This window comes from Biomphalaria glabrata, chromosome 7 (genome assembly GCF_947242115.1).
Source record: "Biomphalaria glabrata chromosome 7, xgBioGlab47.1, whole genome shotgun sequence".
Classification (NCBI taxonomy): Eukaryota; Metazoa; Mollusca; class Gastropoda; family Planorbidae; genus Biomphalaria; species Biomphalaria glabrata.
Window position 1 is genome coordinate 26,345,461 of NC_074717.1, and position 22,824 is coordinate 26,368,284.

General features: G+C 31.2%; 3 protein-coding genes across 6 annotated transcripts in view; 1 reads left to right on the forward strand and 2 right to left on the reverse strand.

Moving 5' to 3' along the window:
• Positions 1 to 101: 101 nt before the first annotated feature.
• On the reverse strand, positions 102 to 12,401 carry LOC106070613 (uncharacterized). Its single transcript, XM_056036464.1, has 8 exons — positions 12,070 to 12,401; positions 8,081 to 8,415; positions 7,696 to 7,748; positions 7,082 to 7,223; positions 5,716 to 5,856; positions 4,831 to 4,979; positions 2,099 to 2,138; positions 102 to 1,913 (listed from the first exon to the last, which is right to left on the reverse strand). The coding sequence occupies exons 1-8, from the start codon at positions 12,131 to 12,133 to the stop codon at positions 1,455 to 1,457; spliced, it is 1,383 nt and encodes a 460-aa protein (XP_055892439.1). The 5' UTR covers positions 12,134 to 12,401; the 3' UTR covers positions 102 to 1,454.
• An 84-nt stretch (positions 12,402 to 12,485) lies between these two features.
• LOC106070623 (transcription and mRNA export factor ENY2-like) lies at positions 12,486 to 19,981 on the forward strand. Its single transcript, XM_013230571.2, has 5 exons — positions 12,486 to 12,533; positions 14,479 to 14,559; positions 15,464 to 15,534; positions 17,023 to 17,097; positions 17,662 to 19,981. The coding sequence occupies exons 1-5, from the start codon at positions 12,526 to 12,528 to the stop codon at positions 17,736 to 17,738; spliced, it is 312 nt and encodes a 103-aa protein (XP_013086025.1). The 5' UTR covers positions 12,486 to 12,525; the 3' UTR covers positions 17,739 to 19,981.
• Positions 19,878 to 22,824, reverse strand: part of LOC106070603 (protein-glutamine gamma-glutamyltransferase K-like) — a 48,528-nt gene continuing 45,581 nt past the window's right edge. For all 4 annotated transcript variants that reach the window (XM_056036452.1, XM_056036453.1, XM_056036455.1 and 1 more), the window contains 2 exons: positions 20,981 to 21,111; positions 19,878 to 20,209 (listed from right to left, as the gene is read on the reverse strand). In XM_056036452.1, the coding sequence (XP_055892427.1) occupies positions 20,062 to 20,209; positions 20,981 to 21,111 (279 nt within the window). In that variant the 3' untranslated portion in view covers positions 19,878 to 20,061. The remainder of the gene's footprint in view (positions 20,210 to 20,980; positions 21,112 to 22,824) is intronic.

Genomic DNA, 22,824 nt, shown 5'->3' on the forward strand with positions numbered 1-22,824 from the left:
TTCTTCTCAAAGGCTAACCCTTAATTTGTTTGCTGAGGCTGGACACAATTATTCTTAATTACTGTACTCAATATTTAATATCAATGAATTTAGATAAAAGCAATCCTTTGGCACATTTGCCTTTTATTACATAAAGATATAACGGATTGCATATAACAGTAATACAATATAACAATATCGACAATAAAACAAAACAATTTACAGTCTTTTATAATACTATAAAGATAGTTAAATGAACTGTTGAATACTTCTGAATGGTCACAACGATAATAAAAAACGGCAGTTGATCATGTCTTTCACATGATCAAGTCAACTTCATTACCTTTTTCTCATGTGTAAGCTCAGGTTGACACATGAATAATTCAAAATGCAACCAAAATATGTTTGTAGTAAGGGAAAAGCATTTATGAAAACTATTGTCATGAAATACAATCAAACATTTTGGGGCACATATACTGTATTGTTACAAATAAAGCTAATTCTTGTTTCATGTTCATTTAATGCAGACTCATGAACGTTTGTGTGTCATTGTCACATGTTTATGTCATAAAGGTGGAGTTTCCAATCTTCCACTGACTTGCTCTTTTCAAAATGAATTAATAATGCAAACATTCAGTTGATTGAATGGCATTTTGATCATATCTGTGTTTAGTTACCATCAGTGTACTTTAGAACTCCAGCATTTGGTTTTTTGCTGTTTTGAGAACATTAAGTTCATAAAAAGGCTTTGAATACCTCAACAGACTAAATATACTGACAGAAGTGTTCATTGTGAAAGTGATAGTCTATTATTGTGAATATAATTCAAATGTACCAAGAACTTTCATACCAAAATGCTTTGAAATCTAAAGTGTAGGTGAAACCACCAAGTATTTCTATTTGGATAGAACATTATTATTGGCATTATAAGAAATATATTAAGAAACAAATGGCACCTCTATTTGAAAAAAATAGAATGCTCCTCGTGAATGAAGGCATTGTAATAAGAAATTGTAAGTAATAAATGCAGTGCTGTAATGGACTCTATCTAGGTGCAAACTCCTTCTGCCAATCTAAAGAATGATTGTTACAAATTATGTGCTGACTATAACTAACTGTGCAGTTATGCATACAATAACCCAAAGCATACCTTTCCCAGAATATAAAATTGTTTATGTGATAACAATCTGTCACACCTTACAGAGGTATGCACCTTACCATACATCTCCTATTAGTTCTAATAAGAGTTAACTTGAGGAACTTTTTCTAAACCTTTCTAACATGGTAGTAACATAATTAGTGTGGTGATTTTAACTTTTAAAAAAATGTCAATACTTGTCAGGCATGAATGCTTAGAAACAAATTGTTGACTAACAGAAGGGACAGGTTCAAAACTAGGACCCAATTTTGAATGTTCTGTGCTCAAAGCTGGAGGTCTTAGTCATATTTTGGGGGATACAATATTTATCAATTTCTCAAATCCCATCAAAGAGGTTCTCATTCTTTGATACCTCAGGGTCAGTGTTTTCTTCCTCTGAACCATCAAGTTTTTTAATTGAATTCTTTTCAAAGGCTTCTTCATCAAGTACTTCAAGTGGTTCATCCACATTGCTCCTGTTTTCATCATTTTCTATGAGATATTCATTACCTATGGTCTCTCTGTCTACATAATCATTCTCTTTGGGATTTTCATTGTTTATAGAATCGTTATCAACAGTATCTTTGAGATTTTCTTTGTTTATGGACCCCTTATCATCATTATCTGTGGGATTTTCATTGTAAATGGACTCCCTGTCAACAGAATCATTCTCTGCTTGGTGTTTATTTAACACAAAGCTAGATTCTAGCTGAACATCCGTCTTTTCCTTCTTGTCATCAACACATCTGTTCACTGGTAGTGCATTCCTTGCTATTGTACTGAGGTTTTTTCTTACCTTATTGAAAACAGAAAAATATTTGTTGTAAACAATATTTGTTTGAACCAGAACTGGTTTATATTTCTTTTAAGAATAAAGAAGGAAAGAAATTCAAATTAAAAAATGTGAAGTATGAAGTTTGAGGTTTTTTTTTAAATTAATTATTATCAAAATACAACAATTATAATTATTAATGTACATACCCTGTTGACTGATGGATTACTTGAATAAGGTCGCCTTTGTCTTTAGTTGAATAGAAAAGGATAGATGTAATTAATTTATAGATGAATAGAATATTCTTCAAACAAATGTAGTACAGGGTATATGAATTTGAAACTTTTGATCTTGAAAAATCACCAGAAAAGTTAAATGAAATTAGGCAAAAATAAGGCAAAGCAATTAATTTTTAATTGAATAAGTAATTTAAAAAAACCCCCACTGAATTGGAAAGAGAGTGAGGGGTTAAAAAATGGGGGGATGCATAAGCCATGATTCACAAATAAAAAAAACAATGTTTTACAAAACTAAATAGCTCGGTTTTTTGCTTCTCTATGTCATGTTAATTATTTATATAATTTGAAGTCTTTGAGAAAAAGTCTAGAAAAATACATGAATTTCAAATGTTAAGTTAACCCACTAGCGGATCCAGAACTTCGGAGTGGGGGGGGGGGGGCGACTTTTTTCCAAACCTTAACCCTAATGCACAGTAAACCCTAAGCATAAACGTGCTTACAGTATATATACATATATATATATATATATATATATATATATATATATATATATATATATATATATATATATATTAGAATGTTTAAAAAAGCAGTGTTTCTCAACCTTCAGCGAAAAAAGCAGACAAAAACAGCCACATTTGGCCTTTCTCTTGACAGCTAGGGGGTCTGGGGGAACGCTGTAAGCTCCCCCAGTGGGGATCAGGGCGAAGCCCCGAAGCCAAAATCATTTTTTTGCTTTCTTCACTGCAGAACCGCATTCTCCTGACATCCACAGCTCATTATTTATCCTATTCAAAAAAAGGATCTTTTGAATAATGTTTTAATTGAAAATATTCTAATATGAATTTATAGGCCCTTACTACATTGCAAATGCAACCTATTTGTTCCTTGAAAAAAATAAGATACCTCACATATTATTTCGTTTAATGCTTTGAGGATCGCAGTCGAAAAAAAATTATTTAAAAAAAAAAAGCCATGTTGAGGCCTTTCCCTAGATAGCCAGGGGGTCTGAAGCCCTGACGCCAATATCGTTTTCTTGCATTCTTCACTGCAGAAACGCATTTTCCTAACATCTACATCTACATCATTATTCATCCTATTAAGTTGAAGTGGGAGGAGAAATTAAGTGAACCAATTAGCATAAATTGTGAGTTATTGTCCCAATTTTTTTTTACAACAGAAAAATATTAGTTTGAGTAAAGGTTCAAAAGATGACTAGGAAAATAATATTTGGGTTCAGACATCATCTCAATTGTTACTCTTATAATGAGAAATTTCGTATGAATTCTAAATTTTCCAAAACAAAGTCTATCTTAAAATAACTACGATAAAGTCGTATACAATGACATAAACTCTATCGCCACATTTGACTTTTCTGTTTTAAAACGTCATCTTTTCATCTGTAAAGGGGAGAGGGCAGTAAAGTGAAAACGTTAAACCTGGCTCCTTTTTATAATTTCTGCTAATGATTGCATTTGGCATTAAAGAATAGGGGGTGGGGCAATTTGATAAAAGAATTCAATTTATACTTTTAGCTTATATAAATTATATTAGTGACACTTTTTTTTATTTTGTAATTTCTTAACTAAAATGCAAAAAGAAAAAAGTATTGGTTTGTCCGATGGGTGGAAGGCAATCGCATGTATCGCCCCTCCCACCTGGAACAACCCTTTTTCATTTTATATTTAGTTATGATAAAATTTGAGATCAGATCGTGTGTCCGACATTATATACAAATGGATTAAAACATCAATATATAGTTTATATTATATAGATATTCAACTAATTTTGTTCAAAAACTATGATTTCTCCATAAAAATAGGAACCCCACACACACACTTAGAGGGCTAGAGTGGGGAGGGCAGCAGAAGCTATCGCCCCCCCCCCATCCACCTCACCGAATCGGCTAAGATACCTGAAGGGTAACAACGTAATATAACAATTATATTGTAATTCAACTAATTTTTTTTTGTTCACAAACTATGATTTCTAATTAAAAGTAGGACCGCCCCTCCCCCCACTCAAAGGATTTAGGTTGGAAGGGCTACATATGTTCCCCCCCCCCAATCGGCTAACAGGGGAACGACATAATATAAAGATCGGTTAAAATATCAATAACAAGTTTTAATTATATAGATATTTAATTGATTCTGTTGACAAGCTGTGATTTCTATAAATAAATTGGACCGCCCCCCCCCACTCAAAAGTTTATGGTGGGGGAGGGGGGGCGGGATTGATGCCATCGCCACCTCCCCATCCCACCAAATCGGCCAACATACTAGAGGGGGGGTCGAAATAATCTAAAAATAGGTTGAAATATAAATAATTAGTATATATTATTAACATAACTAATAAATTCGTATAGAAATTGTGTGATTTCTTTACTAAAAGTCTTCCTTCCCCCCACCCCCATCTATTTCTATGGCCAACAGTTAATGAGCAGGGTGTCATGTGGCCAGCACAATGACAAACTAAAAAAAAAGAAAGAAGGAAAAGCCATTGGAAATGTGGAAGAAAGAGCAATGAATGAAGAAGTACAGGCTAAACCAGAAATAAACTTATGATATTCTCCCAGGATAAAGAGGCTGAGCAAGATTTTTTTTCTTTCTACTATTTGACAGTAAAAGAAGACTTAAGTAAATAAGTATCACTAGATGAAGTTAAACATCCTCTATGATTAAAATATTTAATGTGTTACTTACAAGTGTTTAAAGTTAGAATGAAATGTTTCCCTTAAGTGTGTCATTTCTTGTAGCTTCTTGATCTCTCCTTCTTGAATTGAATAACGATTTTGAAGACCTATTTTGAAACCACTCATCACATACATTGGGTCCACTCTATAAGAAACCACCTGCAGAATGCCATCAGTATAAAGAAGAGTACTTTAGTTGAACATTAGTTTCTCATAAGTATTTGTGAGACTGGGGCGTAGCTAGGAATTTTCCATCATTTGGGGGCCCGGGGGGCTTGACCTCGTTGGGACCCCTGTATTTTGCAAATATTTAATGTACAAAATACTCATTTGGGGGCCCCCTTCAAGTGGGGGCACAGGGGGATTTTCAAATTTTCCCCCATCCTAGCTACGCCTCTGTAAATGTGAGATACAAAGAATTTAAAATCAAAATGACTTTAGTGTGATAGTTGAGACATTCTATCTTTTGTTCATAAATTATCTTTTTTTTTTAAAAGCAAGCACAGTGGCTGAGTGGTAAAAAGCGCTTGGCATCAATCTGGAGGGTCCTGGGTTTGAATCCTAGTGAAGACCAGATTTTTAATTTCTGGATCTTTGGAGCACCTCTGAGTCCATGCAGATCTAATAGGTACCTGACGTATAAAGGCAGTTCGTCATTGTGCTGGCCACAAAATACCCTTGTCAATCATGGGCAACAAAAACAGATGAACTTTACATCATCTGTCCTGTAGACCACATTGTCTGAAATGGGAGCTTTTACCTTTTTATTTCACAAACATTTTGCATAAAATATTTGAATATGTTTCCATTATATTAATCACTTACATTGTGCAGCTACATAACACATTAAAGTGCTTTTTTTTTAGACAGTATTGGTGGCTTTTGAAAAATTTACCTCTGATGCTCTTTTTACTGTTCTACTTGAGTTAACATAGGTTATCTCTCTTTGTAACCTCAGCCCTTGGTCACTTGAGTTCCATCCTAGTTGTTTTAATTGTCTGTTTACTTCTTCTGTGTCAAGATCTGATTTTAAAGCCTATAGTAATAAAAACAAAATGAGAAAACTAAGCTAATAATTAAAAAAAAAAAAAGCTTATATTAAGCATAAAAAAAAGTAAAGTTCCCCTTTCAGACCTTGTGGTCTATAGGGCAGATGATGTAAAGGTCATCTGATTCTGTGGCCTATGGTTAACGAGGGTGTCATGTGGCCAGCACAACAACCAACCGCCTTTACTTTTCCCCAACTAATTTCAGGTACCCATTAGAGCTGGGTGGACTCAGAGGCGCCCAAAGATCCCGAAATAAAAAACCCAGTCTTCACCTGGATTTGAACCCGGGACCCCCGGTTCAGAAACCAAGTAGTTTACCGCTCAGCCACTGCACCTCCTATATTAAGCATAGTTGTATCAATTAATTTGTCAGACATGTATTTAAATTTGAAATATATCTAGACTAACAATAAAATCTTTGCACTTAGAAATATTTTTTTCAATTTTTTTTGTTTCGCGAAATTTCATGCTTTTAGCTTTCTAATAAACTATGATACTATCATTTTTCTGAACCAATTGGGAAAGGGTGGCAGTAAAAGAATGTTTATCTGAGTGATATTACCGTGATTGCTTTTTAAATGCATTTATTTTTTAAAAGTTGAATGACCTGAATTCAAACTCAGGGCTCAAGCCTCATCAAGCCAATACACTGTGCCAGTGGGTGCTTATAAAGAAGATTTTATAGTTATCTATGTTACTTTCAAACTTTAAAGCAGTATAAAGAAAACTAATTTAACTTATAAAGTTAATTAACTAATTGATCAATTTTTTAAAAATTGATTCTTATTTTGTCAAGTGGAAGAAAATTTCAACATGATCCAAAATTGGGTATGGGAGAAATAACATCTACAAACTTTTTACCAGACAGAGTGAGTTGATATAAGCTTTGTAATAAATTTCAAGTCTATATTTGTTTTCTTTAAACTAGGTGAGAATAACTGTTAAGTCTCAATAACAAATACTGGTCACTGATGATGTAATATTTAAATATCTTACAAAAGTATAAAAAAACAAGTATTATAAATGTATTGGAAGTACCTACTTCCCCAGTAATACATAAAAATAGAGTCAATACAAGATAGTCTATCCTTGTTGAAAGCCCAATCAAATGTTTTTACATTTAATTATCTGAATTTTAATGTTCAAGCTTACAGATGTGCTTTACAAGTTGTCTGTAATGAATTACATTTTTTTTAAATATTTGATGCTTACAGTTGTTCTTGAGCTAGTATTCTGTGATCTATCTATAGATGATGGAGTAAGAATTTCAGACTTTGATTCTGAGGCATCTAAATTTCTTTGTGTAAGGAAACCAGGCTTAGACATCTGTGAGCTTTTCCGAACTTTTGAGCCGCTGTTTGAAAAACAAAAATAATCATTAAATTTTTTGTTTATTTTTATTAGTTCATTAATACATAAATCAATGCATTGTTTTTGCCCAATCAAATGATTTCAATCTCTAAAAATTGTACTTGTTACTTATATGTACTAGACACAATTAAATTTAAATATTAATCTATAAAAGAATGTTTTAAAACAAAAAATATTTTAATTCTATTACAATGAATTAAAGCCATGTTTATAGCAATAATAAAATATACATTTCATCAACTGATATGATAAACCATGCTTTTCAGCTACCAAGCCACTTAATAGGCTAAAACATTTTTTTTTAATACTTAAGAATCCAAGCAAGCACAATTTAGCTGAAAACATATAAATGTGTTATAGTGAGAGACAGTCTTAACTTATTAATATAAACAAACAAACAAAAATAAAAGTTTAAATTTCAGGAAAAATTTGTCTACTATAAATAATGCAAATACCTTAGCCCTCGATTAGGGTGAACATGACTTGGTGGTTCCAAAATAACTTCTCTCTATAAAATAGATCGAGATTTTTTGTTATGTAGGGCATATATCATAGAAAAATGAGCAGTTGTATTAATTCATTTAATAATATATAAATCTTTGTTCTTAATGTTGTTGATTTGTAAGTAAACTTTCACAATTAGATAAAATTGTCAAAAATTAAAGGTTTTACGCCTGTTTTGTGTGGCCCATAGTGGAGTTTAAGGTAGATGCAACTTTGTAAGTTATCATGAATTAAATATAGGCCTTGCTTATTATTATTTAACTTAACTAGTCATAGGTTTGAAAACTGCTCATAAATCTTTTCTCTACTAATCTACATATATAACACCTGAAATACCTGTTTAATGTTATTTCCCACTGGATAGCCACTTGAAAGCCTATCATTTGAAGCCCACTTCCCACTAAGATGAAGAGAATTAAGTTTACATTCTGATGCCATTTGTCGTTTGATTATGTTATCAGCACTTCTGTTTCTAGAAAGAACTGGAAGATCTGAGGATCCATAAGGTTTACTAGTACTTAGTAATTTGTTCTCTTCTCCTGATGAGAGTGTCGAAGATTTGTGAAAATTCCTTTTGTAAGGTGCACTGGCTGTCTGCAGGTTGAGGCGACTTTTCAAGATGGGTCCATTAGACATTATGTGATGGAATATTCGTTCTGTTACTTCTACCTCTGCAAAACAGAATAATCAATAACGAAAAATTATTTTTATAAAATTGTTTTCTATCATAATTTGATATTTCATTTAAGACATTCCTTAGAAAAAAAAAACAATTAGATCTATATGCCAGATGAAAATGTTTATGTACGTAGATTTTTTTTTGTTTTTGGCACATTGGCACAAGTTCGGCCATGTATAAGTAGTTCATGTATAAGTAGTTCATGTTAATGAAGACATGAACTATTTTTTAAGTTAGTAGATTGCTTGGATGATCTCAACAAATTATTTCATTCAAAGATTGCACTCAGAAACAAATAAAGAATTCTTGTAATTGCCATGTCCCTTTTTAAGTTTCTCTAAACAGTGTTAACACTTTTTAACAGTTATTTTAGATGGGATGCTCTAGATCTTATCTGGATTTTATTTTTTGGAAGTATATCCATTGGTCAAAGATTATTTTGAATTAAACTTTAATTTTATATTATTGCTATTATTAGTACATTAACACAACATTTTCAGAACCAATGGATTGTCTTTGATTTTTAAATTATTAGTGACCCTTAAAGGGAAAAGCTGCTGTTAGTTTTATTGGTTTGTCAATATAGATATCAAAACCAAAAGTGCATTTGAAAGTTTGATTTCATTATGACTCATTTTTATCTTCTGTAAGATATTCCTTTTGTTTTAAAATTAAATATGCCAACCATTTTATTTTTTAATTCAAGACACACCATTGTTAAAACAGATACTTAATCTTGAGAGTATTAGATAGAATGCATTACTATATCTATATATGATATATATATATGAAACAATAATAAGGCTTTGCCTTAGATTACGATGATTTAAGATGCAGTATTTCTCGTGAATACAAAAATTCAATTGCAACCTGTATTAAAAGGACCATGTGATGCAAACAAAAACATTGACATTTAAAAAACTAAGAATGCATATTGCATGTAAATACATATTCATACACATTTTAAATCAAGATTTGGTTTTATAGTATTCCACTTGTGAGAACTACTATTAAATCTTTGTCTACTTGATGAAAAACAAGTAATAATCATGCTTGTCAAATTCAGACAGGCAGCAAGCAGGACCTCATGCATTGGATGTGAGTGACATGCAGGACCTGATGCATTGGATGTAACATGCAGGACATCATGCAATGGATGTGAGTGACATACAGGACCTCATGCATTAGATGTGACTTAATGCATTGGATATGAGTGACATGCAGGACCTGATGCATTGGATGTAACATGCCGGACCTGTGTTCTGATCTTTGCATTGACATAATTATTCAAAGAATAAAGATGCAAACAGCATAATATTTACTGTTACCTTTTTTTTAATATTATAGGCCTACTCTAAGAAAATGAAATTTTCTGAAACATAAGATATTGCATAATCATCTTCTTTCCTTTGGATTCCTCAAGGAACATAGAGCCTCAGTTAAAGAAACGCTACTCTCCACTGTCTCTTGCTAGTTTTTTAATGGCTTCCCAGCTCTTTCTTGTCTTCATCTAGTATACTGCTTCGCCATGTCCTCCAAAACTGCTCTCTTTACCAAGAGGCCCATACAAGACACTGGCCCCAAAACACCACAATAGAAAGAAAACTATATGCAGAGCTTCCTGATTTGGAAACCACTGCGCATGTATTGTTCTAGTCATCTGAATGCTCCAACATAAAAATGAGAACGAAGAAGAAGAAGACACTGCTTGGCCACATTCTTTTTGGTCTTCCTCTACGTCTTGTGCCCTGGGGGTTCTACTCTAGGCCTGTTTCATTATTATATATATATATATTTTTTATGAAGATCCGATTCAGTATATAGTCAGTATACTATATAGTACTACTACCAAATCTAAGAAAATTTAGTCAATGGAAATTTAGCCACCCGGAAATTTAGGCACCGGTAAATTAGGCACTTTTTAATAGCGATCTTAATTTAGAAAATAATTTTATTTTAAAGTTTTAAAGTATATTATATCCTTAGGCTATGGGCTATTGTTAATATAATAAAAATATTTAATGTATATTATGTTGCTACCCATCTGTAATGTAAAATTCAGCAAAATATAAATAAATAGTAAATATAAAGTCTACTTTGAGAGTGAGGTAATAAAAAAATGTTACCAAAACAGCTCCCATCCCCGACCATCAACTATAAAGCTTAAGAACTGAAACAGAAAGATTTAAAAACTCCTTTATCCCACTTTCGGTCAGAGTGTTACAAGATCAGCTGTCGTCATTGAGAAGTACATAGAAGTCAAATTCATAAAGCGCTGGTTGTGAATGTGTATGTGTTTTGTGTGTGAATGTTGTTCGAATTTTTTCATCTATGCTATTATTGTACAGTAGTTATGCTGATGTTGTCAATTGTAGTCAAACTGAATTTCCATTTGATTGGATCAATAAAATTATCTTATCTTATCTTAAGATTGATAGATAAATAGTCAGATCAGGGAGTATTGATGATAAATGTAATCACCCTCTCCCAATCTACCTTAACCCTTATGATGTGCTTGCGTAAAGGGGTGGGTGGGTAAGGTAGTCGCCTGTGTAAGGGAGCCTGATTCATTGTTTTATTAGAATAAGTAGTTATAAGAGATCAATTTTCCCCAAAAATTGATATAGAAATTTTTAACACTCACACAATAGATCTTCCAAGGAGGGTTAGGGTTATTCATTGTAAATTAACAGTTCTTAATAAAACAATGAATCAGGTTCCCTTAAACAAGCGACTACCTCAAAAGAAATGAGGTTTATGTGCTGATCATCAACATCAACATTTTTACTGCCCACTCCCCTTTCAAAAGTACAACCCCCTCCCTTTTCCACAAGCACATCTTAAGAGTTAAAAAGATGGGAAGAGGGCAATTGTAGTTATCGCAATCACTCCCGACATAAAATAAATATTTTATAATATTATTATTTAATCTAAAGTATTTACATTAGTAACTAAATATTTACACAAATTGCATAATTATCAATTTCAAAAAATCATCCATCATCCTTATGGGTTGGTGATGGAGGTGAAGCAATGAGCAGAGAATCATCTCTACCTCCCCTCCCCTGAATCCTGTGATGTCTTTATTATATAATCTGGAGTCATTTTTTCCACACATTCTCATGTCATTTTTTTTTTACTTTGTCAACTTTTCTTTTGTATCATGAACATGTAGTTAGAATCATTATATTTGCTAGGTTTTGAAAACGTCACCAATAGCCCATAGCCTAAGGATAAAACATACATTCAAACTTTTTAATTATGTTCAAAATTAAGGTCGCTATTAAAGTGGCTAATTTTCTTTTATGCCTTGCCAAAAAAGTGCCTAATTTACTGGATGCCTATATATCTGGTGCCTGAATTTCCAGACACCACTACTACTAGTAGTAATGATGTCGATTTTTATAATAAATCTTCATCTTGTTCTGGAAAGAAGTACATTGTAACGTTATGGTCATCATAGATAGATCTTTTTCTTTAAATTTATCTTTCTAGTTCTGGATCTACAATAATCTAAACTATAAGTAACAAAATAATCTACATTTTTATATCTTGACTTAATTATTATATAGATCTATTATCTTTGTTCTTTCTAGATTAAATATTATATTTATATAATATAATATATATATATAATATATATTACCTGCTCCTCCCACTGTTTTAGATCTTGAATCTTTATACCTAGATGTAAGATTTTCTTCTGTCATTTCTTATTTAACTTTAGTTTTCTCTGCTTATAGATCTATACACTTAAAATCGGAATAAAACTGTTGGATAAAGCACATTCATTAAACGCTTTATGTTTAGTATTCTTTGTTACACAAAAATTTGTAGTGACTGACGCCATTTTAGCGTCTTGGTATCTAGGAAAGGAGAGGCTAGTGATTAAAACAACAACTTAAAAATATTCAACTATACCGCATTGTAATTATCATTTTTCATAACAATACTATATCTATATAGTTTTTGTTTTTTTTTCATTAGTTTTTTATTTGTTTAGATCTAGATTCTAGACATAAATAAAGTTATAAATTGCTTCGCGATTGAATACAATAAAATACCTGGCTTAGACTAGACTATATAAAATTTAAATTCCAACATGGCGGAGTAAGTGTGAATTTAATTTTTACAAATAAATTCTAGATCTAAATCTAATTCTATAGTATCTAAATCTAAACACTTTACACTTAATTTAATTTAGGGTTAATATGTCGACTTCAAGTTCAGGCATAAAGTTAAAAATATGCATATCTAAATCTAAATTATTATAGAAAATAAAAAGAATAATATAGTCTAATTATAATGATCAGAACATTAAAAAATTTTCAAATATTCATTTTCAGAAATTTTCTATAATGTAAATCAAAACACATCTCATCTGCAAATAACTGCAATGTCTTGTCTTCTAGTCTATAAGTCTAGATCTATTTAAATTTAATCTATACTAATCAGTGAGTAATCTATAATCTATATTATATTAGTAAATAGTATATATTACTATAATCTATATATATATATATATTAATTTAAATTTAAACGTAGACGTCGTAGATCTATAATCTATATCATAGCCAGTATATAGCCTTCTATAGTTTATAGGTCATAGGTATATACTATTGACTATACTATAGAGTAGTATAGAGTTACTATACAGACTAGACTCCAACTCTAGATCTAGAGAGTCTATTACTATTAGTTATTAGATATATTTAATATATAAAGCCAGTACTGTTATCAAAAAGTGCCACATTAGGTTAGAGGCCAAAAATTAAAGTGGAAGTTTTTGGTTTCATTTTAAGTGTATTCACTTCTTTAACTTAGTTTAAAGTTTAACCATTGTACTTTAAGAATTTATCAATAGAAAATGATTTGGAATACATACTTTTCCTCAGCAGTGCTGAGCACTATTGCATTTCAGGTGCATCACTGGGACACCATTGATGATTAAAGTACAACTAAATGTTAATTTGTTTGCTTTTTTAGCATAATTTGAATGTTTCTATTGTATTAAGCAGCTAGATATAAAAATTGAAGTTTTTGAGCACTTACGTTAAATGTTTGCGCTCAATTTTTAAAAAATGGGACACCGTAGCACCTGTAACACTACAGGTAAAAGTTTTTTAAATAAGAATTTTTATAAGAAAATAGAATTTATGCTATACTTGCATTATAGCTATTATTTGCTGCAATACAGGTAAAAGTTTTTTAAATAAAAAGAATTTTTATTAGAAAATAGAATTTATGCTATACTTGCATTATAGCTAAATATAACTGTAATTTCTTTTTTTCTTATCCTGAAACCATGAAAAAAGACTTCCTTCCTAGTGAAGGCATATAAGGTTAAATTCTTTGAACCTTTGGTAATCTGAAGTTTTGTCAATCCTGGTTCTGTCTCAATCAGATGTCCAGACTTAGGATTGGCCACACCTACATCACGCACTCTTTTGTGCTGAAGAGAGACGAGCCCCCACTTTGTGAGTACTGTGACTCTCGCCTCACCATGGAACATATCCTCTTGATTGCCCCAGATACCAGGATGTCAGGGAGAAATATTTTAGAGCCACTAACTTAAAAACACTATTCGATAATGTCGACCCTGGGAAGGTACTGGGCTTTATCCGGGAAGTGGGGTTGTCTACGAAGATCTGATTTAAGAATTTGTGAACATGTACTATTTACATTAGATTTTTACCAAATTATTAAATTTTTACTACGTTTACTATTTTAACTGTGAATAGACCTTTATTTTAATGATTTAACTGTATAGAATTTAGCCCTTGTTATCTAGAGAGAGAGAGTATTCCTTAAGGGAATGCAGGCACGACATGGCCTAAAATTGTGCAGATGTGCTTAAAACCAAAACCAACCAAACCTCAATCAGATGATCAAGATTGAACTGTGTTATTATTGTTTCAACTTTTTTATTTAATAAATTTTATTAGCTACAAATTTATTTTTTCACTTCCTGATTTTTCAGAAACACTGAGCACTTTAAGTTGAGTGTAGACTCAATGTTGTAAGGGTATTTTATGTGTTTTTTTTTTCTTTTCAGTTTGCAAGAACGAAAACTTAAAGATGCTCATATGAGAGCCACGATTAATCAGAAATTAGTTGAAACTGGTGAAAGAGAAAGGTAAATAGTCATTAAATCAGACCATAATGATTAAATTGTATTTATTTAATTTATTAGTTTATTTTCTACTTTGCTTTGACAATCAAGGAGAAAGATAGTTTGGTGAGGTTTATGATAATCTTCTAAGTTTTCTTTTTTTTTTTTGTTAAAAAAAAAATCTTAAAAATTAAATATGACTGTTTATGGTTGAAGCGGATTTTTAAAAAGGCTTTTATTTTTTTATTTTTTTTTGGACCTTGAATATAAAAATAAAAATGAAAAGATAACCATAAAAATTACCCCTGTATAAAAGCTATAAAAAAAAAAGATAATACCACATTCAAGAATGAATAAGTTTTCAAAGTCTAGTACCATTAAATTAAAGCTTGGAACCAAAAGATTGCTAATGATGTCAAAGTAATAGGCCTGCTGTAGACCTTTTTTTTTTTTTTTGATACTAAAAAAAGATTAAATATAAATTTAAGGTTTAAAAAAAAGAAAAAAGATAAAACTGAAATTTATCTATTATTATATTCAAATTTCTCCACTATCTCTTTTCATTGGGAATCACTTTATTGTATAATTAAGTATAATATAAAGACACTAAATTCCGAGTTCAAATAAATAACAAATTGTAACTTTCATTATGCACACTTTTCTTGTCTTTACTAAAGAATAGAAAGTGAATCATAGTATTATGTCAAGTTTTCTACCAAAGAAATCCATAATAACCTTGAAGTCAAACCTGGTACTCTTCCATTCATTAAATATATATATATATATATATATATATATATATATATATATATATATCATCACCAGTCTTTTTTTTTTCAGTCTCAGCTAATATTTTGACATTCTTCTAAAAAAATGTGAATGTAACTTTTTGTGGTAATTTTTTTATTCTTTCTCCTTGTTGCTGTAGGCTGAAAGAACTTCTGAGGGCCAGGCTAATAGAATGTGGTTGGAGAGATCAATTGAAGGCTTATTGTAAAGGTAAAGGACATTTCAGAGTTTGAAGGAATTTTTTTCTTAGATTATTGCCTTCATAATTTTCAGAAATGAATGTTTGCCTCCTTGACCTAGTATTTTTTATCATGTTTTACAAGACCTGCTGTGATTATACCTTTCACTCACACATTTTTCAAATACAGTATATGGTAGAGGATTTCAACAGTGACTTGGTAATTAAGAAATTTTGCACACACAAAAATTTAAGATTTAGGAATTATGCAAACTAACACTTGAAAATGTTGGGTGTCCCAAAAGAGCAACTGCTTTGTCCTTATTACAGCAAAGAAATTTCCATTAGCAACTGACAGAAAGCAGAAAATGTTTAAAGAAAAAGATATTTAAAAATAATATAGTTTTCCTTGCTTCAATAGGCAAATTCAGTGCTGCACTACAGAATGCCAGCACAGAAAGGCTTGGGGCTGGATGTTATGACCTTTGAAATGTTCTAGCATGTAAAATAAACATGTTGTATAAGAGTGAATCCAACTTGAGCAAATGATCACCTCCCAGTACTTGGCAGCATGCTATTAACATTCTTATACCTATACCAAAAAATGGTGAAATGCCCATTTTTTGCACTGGCTTTTCTTAAAGCATCTCAGATGAAGTCATTTAAGTGTTGGAGCAGCTGGCCATCCCTATAGAACTGTTTCATCACTCAGAAATCATGAACCAGGAGCTCTTCACTCTCTGTTCTGTGTGAAAGTTCTTCAGTTATAGCACTGGTGCAGGCCAGTTTCAGGGCTGGAAATTTTGCAATAAACCATGACACAATTTTCACATTTGCCATGCAAGATATGTTCCGAAGGTTTGAAAGCACATTTGCACTCTTATTGACTGAATACAAACATATAAAAAAATATGGTGGTATGGTTTGCTTCAAAATAGCAGTGATCCATAACACTGCCCTCCTGTTTAGGGTCAGTCTCATTGGAGTGAACTACTTTCAGGGCAGAAAGGCTACCTAATGAGTGCATGTAGGCAAATATTACTGGAATTTAGTAATAAGTGAAAATCTCCAAAAGTTGTAAGAAAGGTCTCTGGAAAACTTGACAGTGTGTGGAAGTTTGAGTCCAGGTTGTACATATGTGGACATGCATTGACCATTGTATGAGGGAGCATTTGGATAACAAATAGACTGCAGTTTGCTTGTGCAAATTATGTCTGCATTGCACTCTAACTGCTTGAGGATAGTCTCAACATTACAGTTTATGTTCAGATACTTCTACATAGTCTTGAAAGGTCAGTTTGGCTGGAGGGAAATGGTTTAAGTAAGAAAGACACATGAATTAACAAAACATATTCAGACAGTACCTCACTAATTAATGCTCACAACAAATCTTGTACACTCTCTTTTGAGGTTTGTCTCTATTACTGAAAAAATTAATTAATGTAGCCTTCTTTAAATTTGTTTAATGTTTTATATTTTTATTCTTTGTTAACTTAGTTATTTTCTATCATGACTTTCAGAAATTGTTCAACAAAAAGGTTTGGAACACATCACAGTGGATGATTTAGTGAGTGAGATTACTCCAAGAGGCAGATGTAAGTAGTTCCTTGACTCCTTTCATTATGCAGCTGTGATAAACGAATTCAATTTTATTTGTTTCAGTTTTGTCATAATGTATCCTGTCATTAAAAGTAAAGTAAAATTCCCCTTTCAGACCATGCAGCCTGTAGGGCAGAAGATGTTAAGATCATCTGTTTCTTTATCTAATATTTATTAAAAGTACCATGCACCATATTAAAGCTAAATTTTACACATTGGATATATATATATGAAGGGTTGTAAGAAGCTGAATTTAAAACAATTATTTTTTTATTAAAAAAAAAGTTTTTGAGAAATTATAATATTTAACTGTTTTGAGAACTAAATGTTCTAATAATTATATAATTATATTCAATTCTTAAACATGTTTTTAAAAAAGATAATTTTTTAAAATGTCTGTTTTTTGTTTATAAAAGAACTGAATCTTAAAGCACTTATTTTTGTAGGATTTTGTTTTTATAAACTGTTTGTTTAATGTTTTTGAAAGTGTTGTGTAATATCCTTTTCTTTTTCTTGGGACCAATAAAAAAACTTCGATATTTGTCTCCACATTCCTTTAGCACTAGTTCCAGATGAAATAAAGAAAGAACTGTTGCAGAGAATCCGAACATTTTTGGCCCAGCAGTCCAACGTATGATTCTAGGAAATGCTGCTTACTTATTTTATATTATAATGGACTTCTTAAATAGCATACAAAATTCTGACTTCCATATAAAGTATTAGTTTTCTTTGCATTTGTTGACTAATGTATTCTCTAAACACAAGTAAGCATTCTAAATCGTCTGTTGAGATGATACTGACATTTTAAAAGTCTTTATTTTCAAAGATGTGTTTGCATTTATGTGTCACATTATTTTTTTTTCTATGAAAAACTTTCAAACTTGGGGTAAATAGCGACATTTTCCAAAAGTTTATCAATAATTTATTTAAAACACTTTGAATGATTTTTATTTTTAGATTCTGAATATTTTTTATCAATTTGTAACCTTATCTGGCTGATTAATGTAAGAAAATCTGGTAGCAATAAGGATGCTTTGGCTGCCATAAAAGATGCAACTCTAATTATATGAAAACAGTCTCACTTTTATTTTTGTTTTCATAACAAACCCTCAATATGTCATTGTTTTTTTTTATAAATTTTAAAAAGAAATTTTTTCACTCCTTTTTTTTTATCAATGTAGGTCTTTACTGTGTGCAAGATTACTTATTTTGCATTTCAGTATTAAAGCTCTGATTTCAAATATTTTGTATGTTTTCATTTTCATAAGAATTTCACCTTTCTTTCATTAATGGAGCCTGTATGACAGTTTTATTTTCTTACAAATTGATGAAAAATTTGGTAAAGAGAAAAAAAAAAGCAATATTTTTTTTCATTGTATATTTCTCTTGTGGTATTTAAAAATGCCATTTTTTTAAAATAAAAAATGAGTTTAGCATGAATATATTTTTTAAATAAATCTTTTTAAAATCTTATAAAATTGAGGCTTAAATATGTTGACAAAATTCACTTTTCTGTATTCATAAATTGTAAGATTCTCTAATGTCAGAATTAATTCTGTTTTGCTACTGCATTTTGAATATTACTTGTGTTTAGCTTATTATAAAGTAATACTTTGTAGGGCTATACTGTAAATCTAAAACATTTGGAGTGTATAAAAGTATTGATGTCCCATGAAATGATACAGAATAAAATAGAAAGTTACAGTGTTGCCACTCTGTCTCCTTGAAGTCATTTTATATTTAAATGATAAAAACAACCCAATCACTTGATTAGGTTTCAAGAACTTATAATCACCTTGACACCATTTAAGTAATGTCTTGCAATACCATTTGATATTGACATTTCATAGATTTAAAAGTAACAAACACCTTGCACTAATGCAATTTTATACCCACAAAGACAATGCTGCAACTAACACAACAGTACTGTCATATGTTACATGGTTACAGATAGCTTAGATTAATTAGAATCTACTGTGTATCAGAGCATTTCCTCCTAGACTAAAGTGTATTAATCATACTATTTATTTTACCAACTCCTGTTAAAACTCTGGCCTGTTTCACAATCTTGTATGTATATTTTGATCTTTTAAATCATATGTTCAAGTTACATTTGTGTACACTTAAATACTGCATCATGATATTTTTATTTATCTCCATATCTTTGACCAATTTTACACATATTTTTATGAAATACAGATTTTTTTTTTTGTCAGGGTTGTCCATGAATTGCCAGTTTTGCTCTATTTGAAGAAGTATTATTTCCCATGCAGTGCTCAGGTTGTTCACACTTGTGGTATTTATGTATTATAATGGAGATGGGACATTTCTTAATTTGCTTTTATAATTCCTCCTTATTTCTTTAACTTCAGTCAAAGCTGTTTTATGCTACAATACATGTAATTACACTTAATTTATAGGACATGTGTATATGGTAATCAGTGTCATAGTTAGACTTGAAAAGGCCCTAAGCTATATGAGATATTGGTCCCTTAATAAGTGCAGTTATTATGTGTCTGCTAAATATTTCTTGGGGGCAGTTAAGTACCAGTATAGCTTGTGCTGCTTAAAGGTAAACTCAGGCCCTGTTTTTTATAGCTTGTTTTATATAAATAAAGAAATCTTACTGTCTGCAGTTTGGTAATAGGAGTTTCTATCAATGTTGGTTGTAGTTTTGTTGTTGTATTTGTACCTATAATTATATACATGCAAATAATTCATTTACAAGCTACATGTATCAGTTTGATGAAAAAAAAGTCACCAAATGGGTGTAAAATATTTTGTTCAAATTTTTCAAATACTTTATTCAACAATCTGTTCATGTCATGTGTTGCATCAATTTAACAAGGAAATAAATGTTCACTGCTGATCAAAATTGTATACTATATTGGAGTTCAATGTATTATGTTTTATACTGTTTTTGTTGAAAGTAAAATCACATACACAGTATTTCACAGAATTCAAGATTTGAATATTTGAAAACTGGCACTACCATCAATGTCAGTTAGTTGATCAGATGTCAGCTTAGCATTAATTTCACAGTAGCCAGTTCTCCTTGGACAAATCTTAAAATGTATCTTCACACTTTCACCTGGTTTGATTGGCTTACTGAAATGTAAGGTGCACAATGAATTGTCAACTATATCAAAACAGAAGTGTTTGTAGATTCATTGATTGAATCATGTTAGTGAATGTAAAAACTATTGAATCATGTTAGTGAATTTAAAAACTAACAAAAACAAGAATGGCAACTCTTATTATAGTTGAGAAATGACAAACTAATAACTTGTGTACAATGTTTCTTTTTTGTTTTAAACATTGTAAAAATGCAATATTGATTTATTAACAATCAATAAGGAAACTTTGCAGTCTGTGGAAGCTGGAATATATAAAGTGGTCAGTCCAAGCTGGCATGATGCTATTACTTTATGAGGAATCTTCTTATCAATCAGACCTACACTTTTTGTATGCTTTCTGAGAAGGACTGCCCTGGATCAGCTTACCATAATAAGCATTTGAGATTAATGTAATGGAACCTTGAGAAAAAGTGTAGTAAAGACAACAGCTTCTTGGAAGCTTTTTCTGCTGCATTTATTTGCTTGGCAAGAATAAATTGTTTTTCTAATTTGAATCAGTGGCTTTTTTTTTATTCAATTCTATATTTTTAAAAAAACACACCTCATGATGGCTACTGGTTTTACTTGTCAGAAGAAGAAACATCATTTTCACATTATAGATATTGATTCTAAAAAAATATCTATTAAGATAGTTTCACATTTTTAAAACTAATTTTTACAAACAGGTAATCTATCAAAGTAAAACGATGGTGTCTGTTAAATAAACATCAAAAGATCAAATTAAAAAATGTCATTAATATACCTGATTTCCCGAGTTGAACTGATACAAGGGCCTTCTAAGTGAATGGTTGCAGATGTTAAGTTAATCCCTACTGAGTTAGTGAACTGGACTGAACCAGAAGTTTCTTCTTTTACTTTTATATCTTTAGGAACCTTTTAAAAACAATGTCATTATAACTCAAAAAGCTTTGAATTGTTTAGTGGCATAAAGAAATATTTCTAACTAATATTACTAAACTTGAAACATCTGCATGTTTAGCCTGACTAAATCCTCAACACATGACAATTGTTATTTCCATGGACAAAAGAAGTTGGCAATTTAGACTGTGAAATCTACTAAAATTTGAAAAAAATTACTAGTTGTTACCCCTGTGTGTGACTGCTGTCAAATTACAGTCAGTCAACATTGACCAGTGATTATACTTGTTTAGTTTCCACAAAAAATGCTTGCTCACTGAATGAGACAATTTATGTTCCGGAAGTTAAATGTAGGGACGAGCGAAGCCTGCCCTTGTGGAGCATCACCAGAGAATGCTGACCATGTCCTTCAATGGTGCATACTAAATCAAGAGACCCGAACATGACTCTCCAAAGACTATTCGGAGAACTGCCTGAACTGGAAACCACTATGCGGTTCATCTCAGATATAGGATTACTGATCTGAACCCTTCAACATGTAAAATGAGAATGAAGAAGAAGAACTGATGTATGTGTACCAAAATAGTGTGAACTGCAGCGAAGTTTTTTTAAATGTGGAAATACAGCTTCTGGCACCCATAAGGCTCCCGTGGTAGTGCTGACTGGAACTTCTCTTTGCTTTAAGTTATGTCCTCTGGAGCTGAATCGGCTTCTCTTAATAAGTGTTGTACTTTTAATCATTTCACTAAAGATAGTTTCACCTTTCAGCAAAGGAAAATGACAAAAAAAATTTTTTTGCTTGCCTGTAGAAATGGGAAAGCCTTGTTTGAAAAGATTTAACATGCATTTACATTTCATATGTAAACAATCAATTGCAATTGCAATTACAAAAGACATGAAATATTGGTAACAAAGTCACAGTCAATGTTCTTCCAGTAACATAACAATTTCACCCTTGAGATTTTATATTGTTCTACTTTGCCTTGCCCATGCTAAGCTAGCAAATACATTGGATTATTTATTCATGAATCAGAACTACTCATGGTTAACTCCCCTCGCTCTAGCAACTTTAATTACTTTTTAAACTTCTAATTTAATTAATTTATTGTTTAAATTATATGCAGCTTTGTGCAAACTTTCCTGTTTCAAATTTATGGTTCTCAGTCAAAGATTGAGCTCCATCAGTTGTTACACTTGCCATCTTGTTCCAAGCCTACCCAACACTCAGACATTGTGTCTTGAATTGAGTGTATTGGTGTATAGCCAATAAGCATATTCTTCGTTTACTGAAAACTTTTTATAATGAGACAGTTTCAATAATTTATATAGATATTTTTTTTTTATATTTGCATTTTTATATCTATATACTGTGGGCACACCTGATTTCTGTAGGTGTCGGCGGGCCGCATGTGGCCCATGGGTCGTAATTTGCCCACCCCTGATGTATATGATGATGATGATGATGATGATCTTAACAGTGTCCAGTTCAAGTCTTCTGAAGGCTAAAATTTATATCACTTAAGTTTTTCTAAATGTAGTGTAAACATAGTCCTTCTAACTGTAGTGTGTACATAACATTTTTTGATTAAAGAGAGTTGGTCATAATGCTGGTTATGTGAGATCTTCATTAATCCACATAAACTTAAAATCATCTGTTTGTGTTGTTGTTATATTGAGAGATAATTCTATGGCATTTTACATCTCGAAAGACAATCTTTTCCCTTTGCA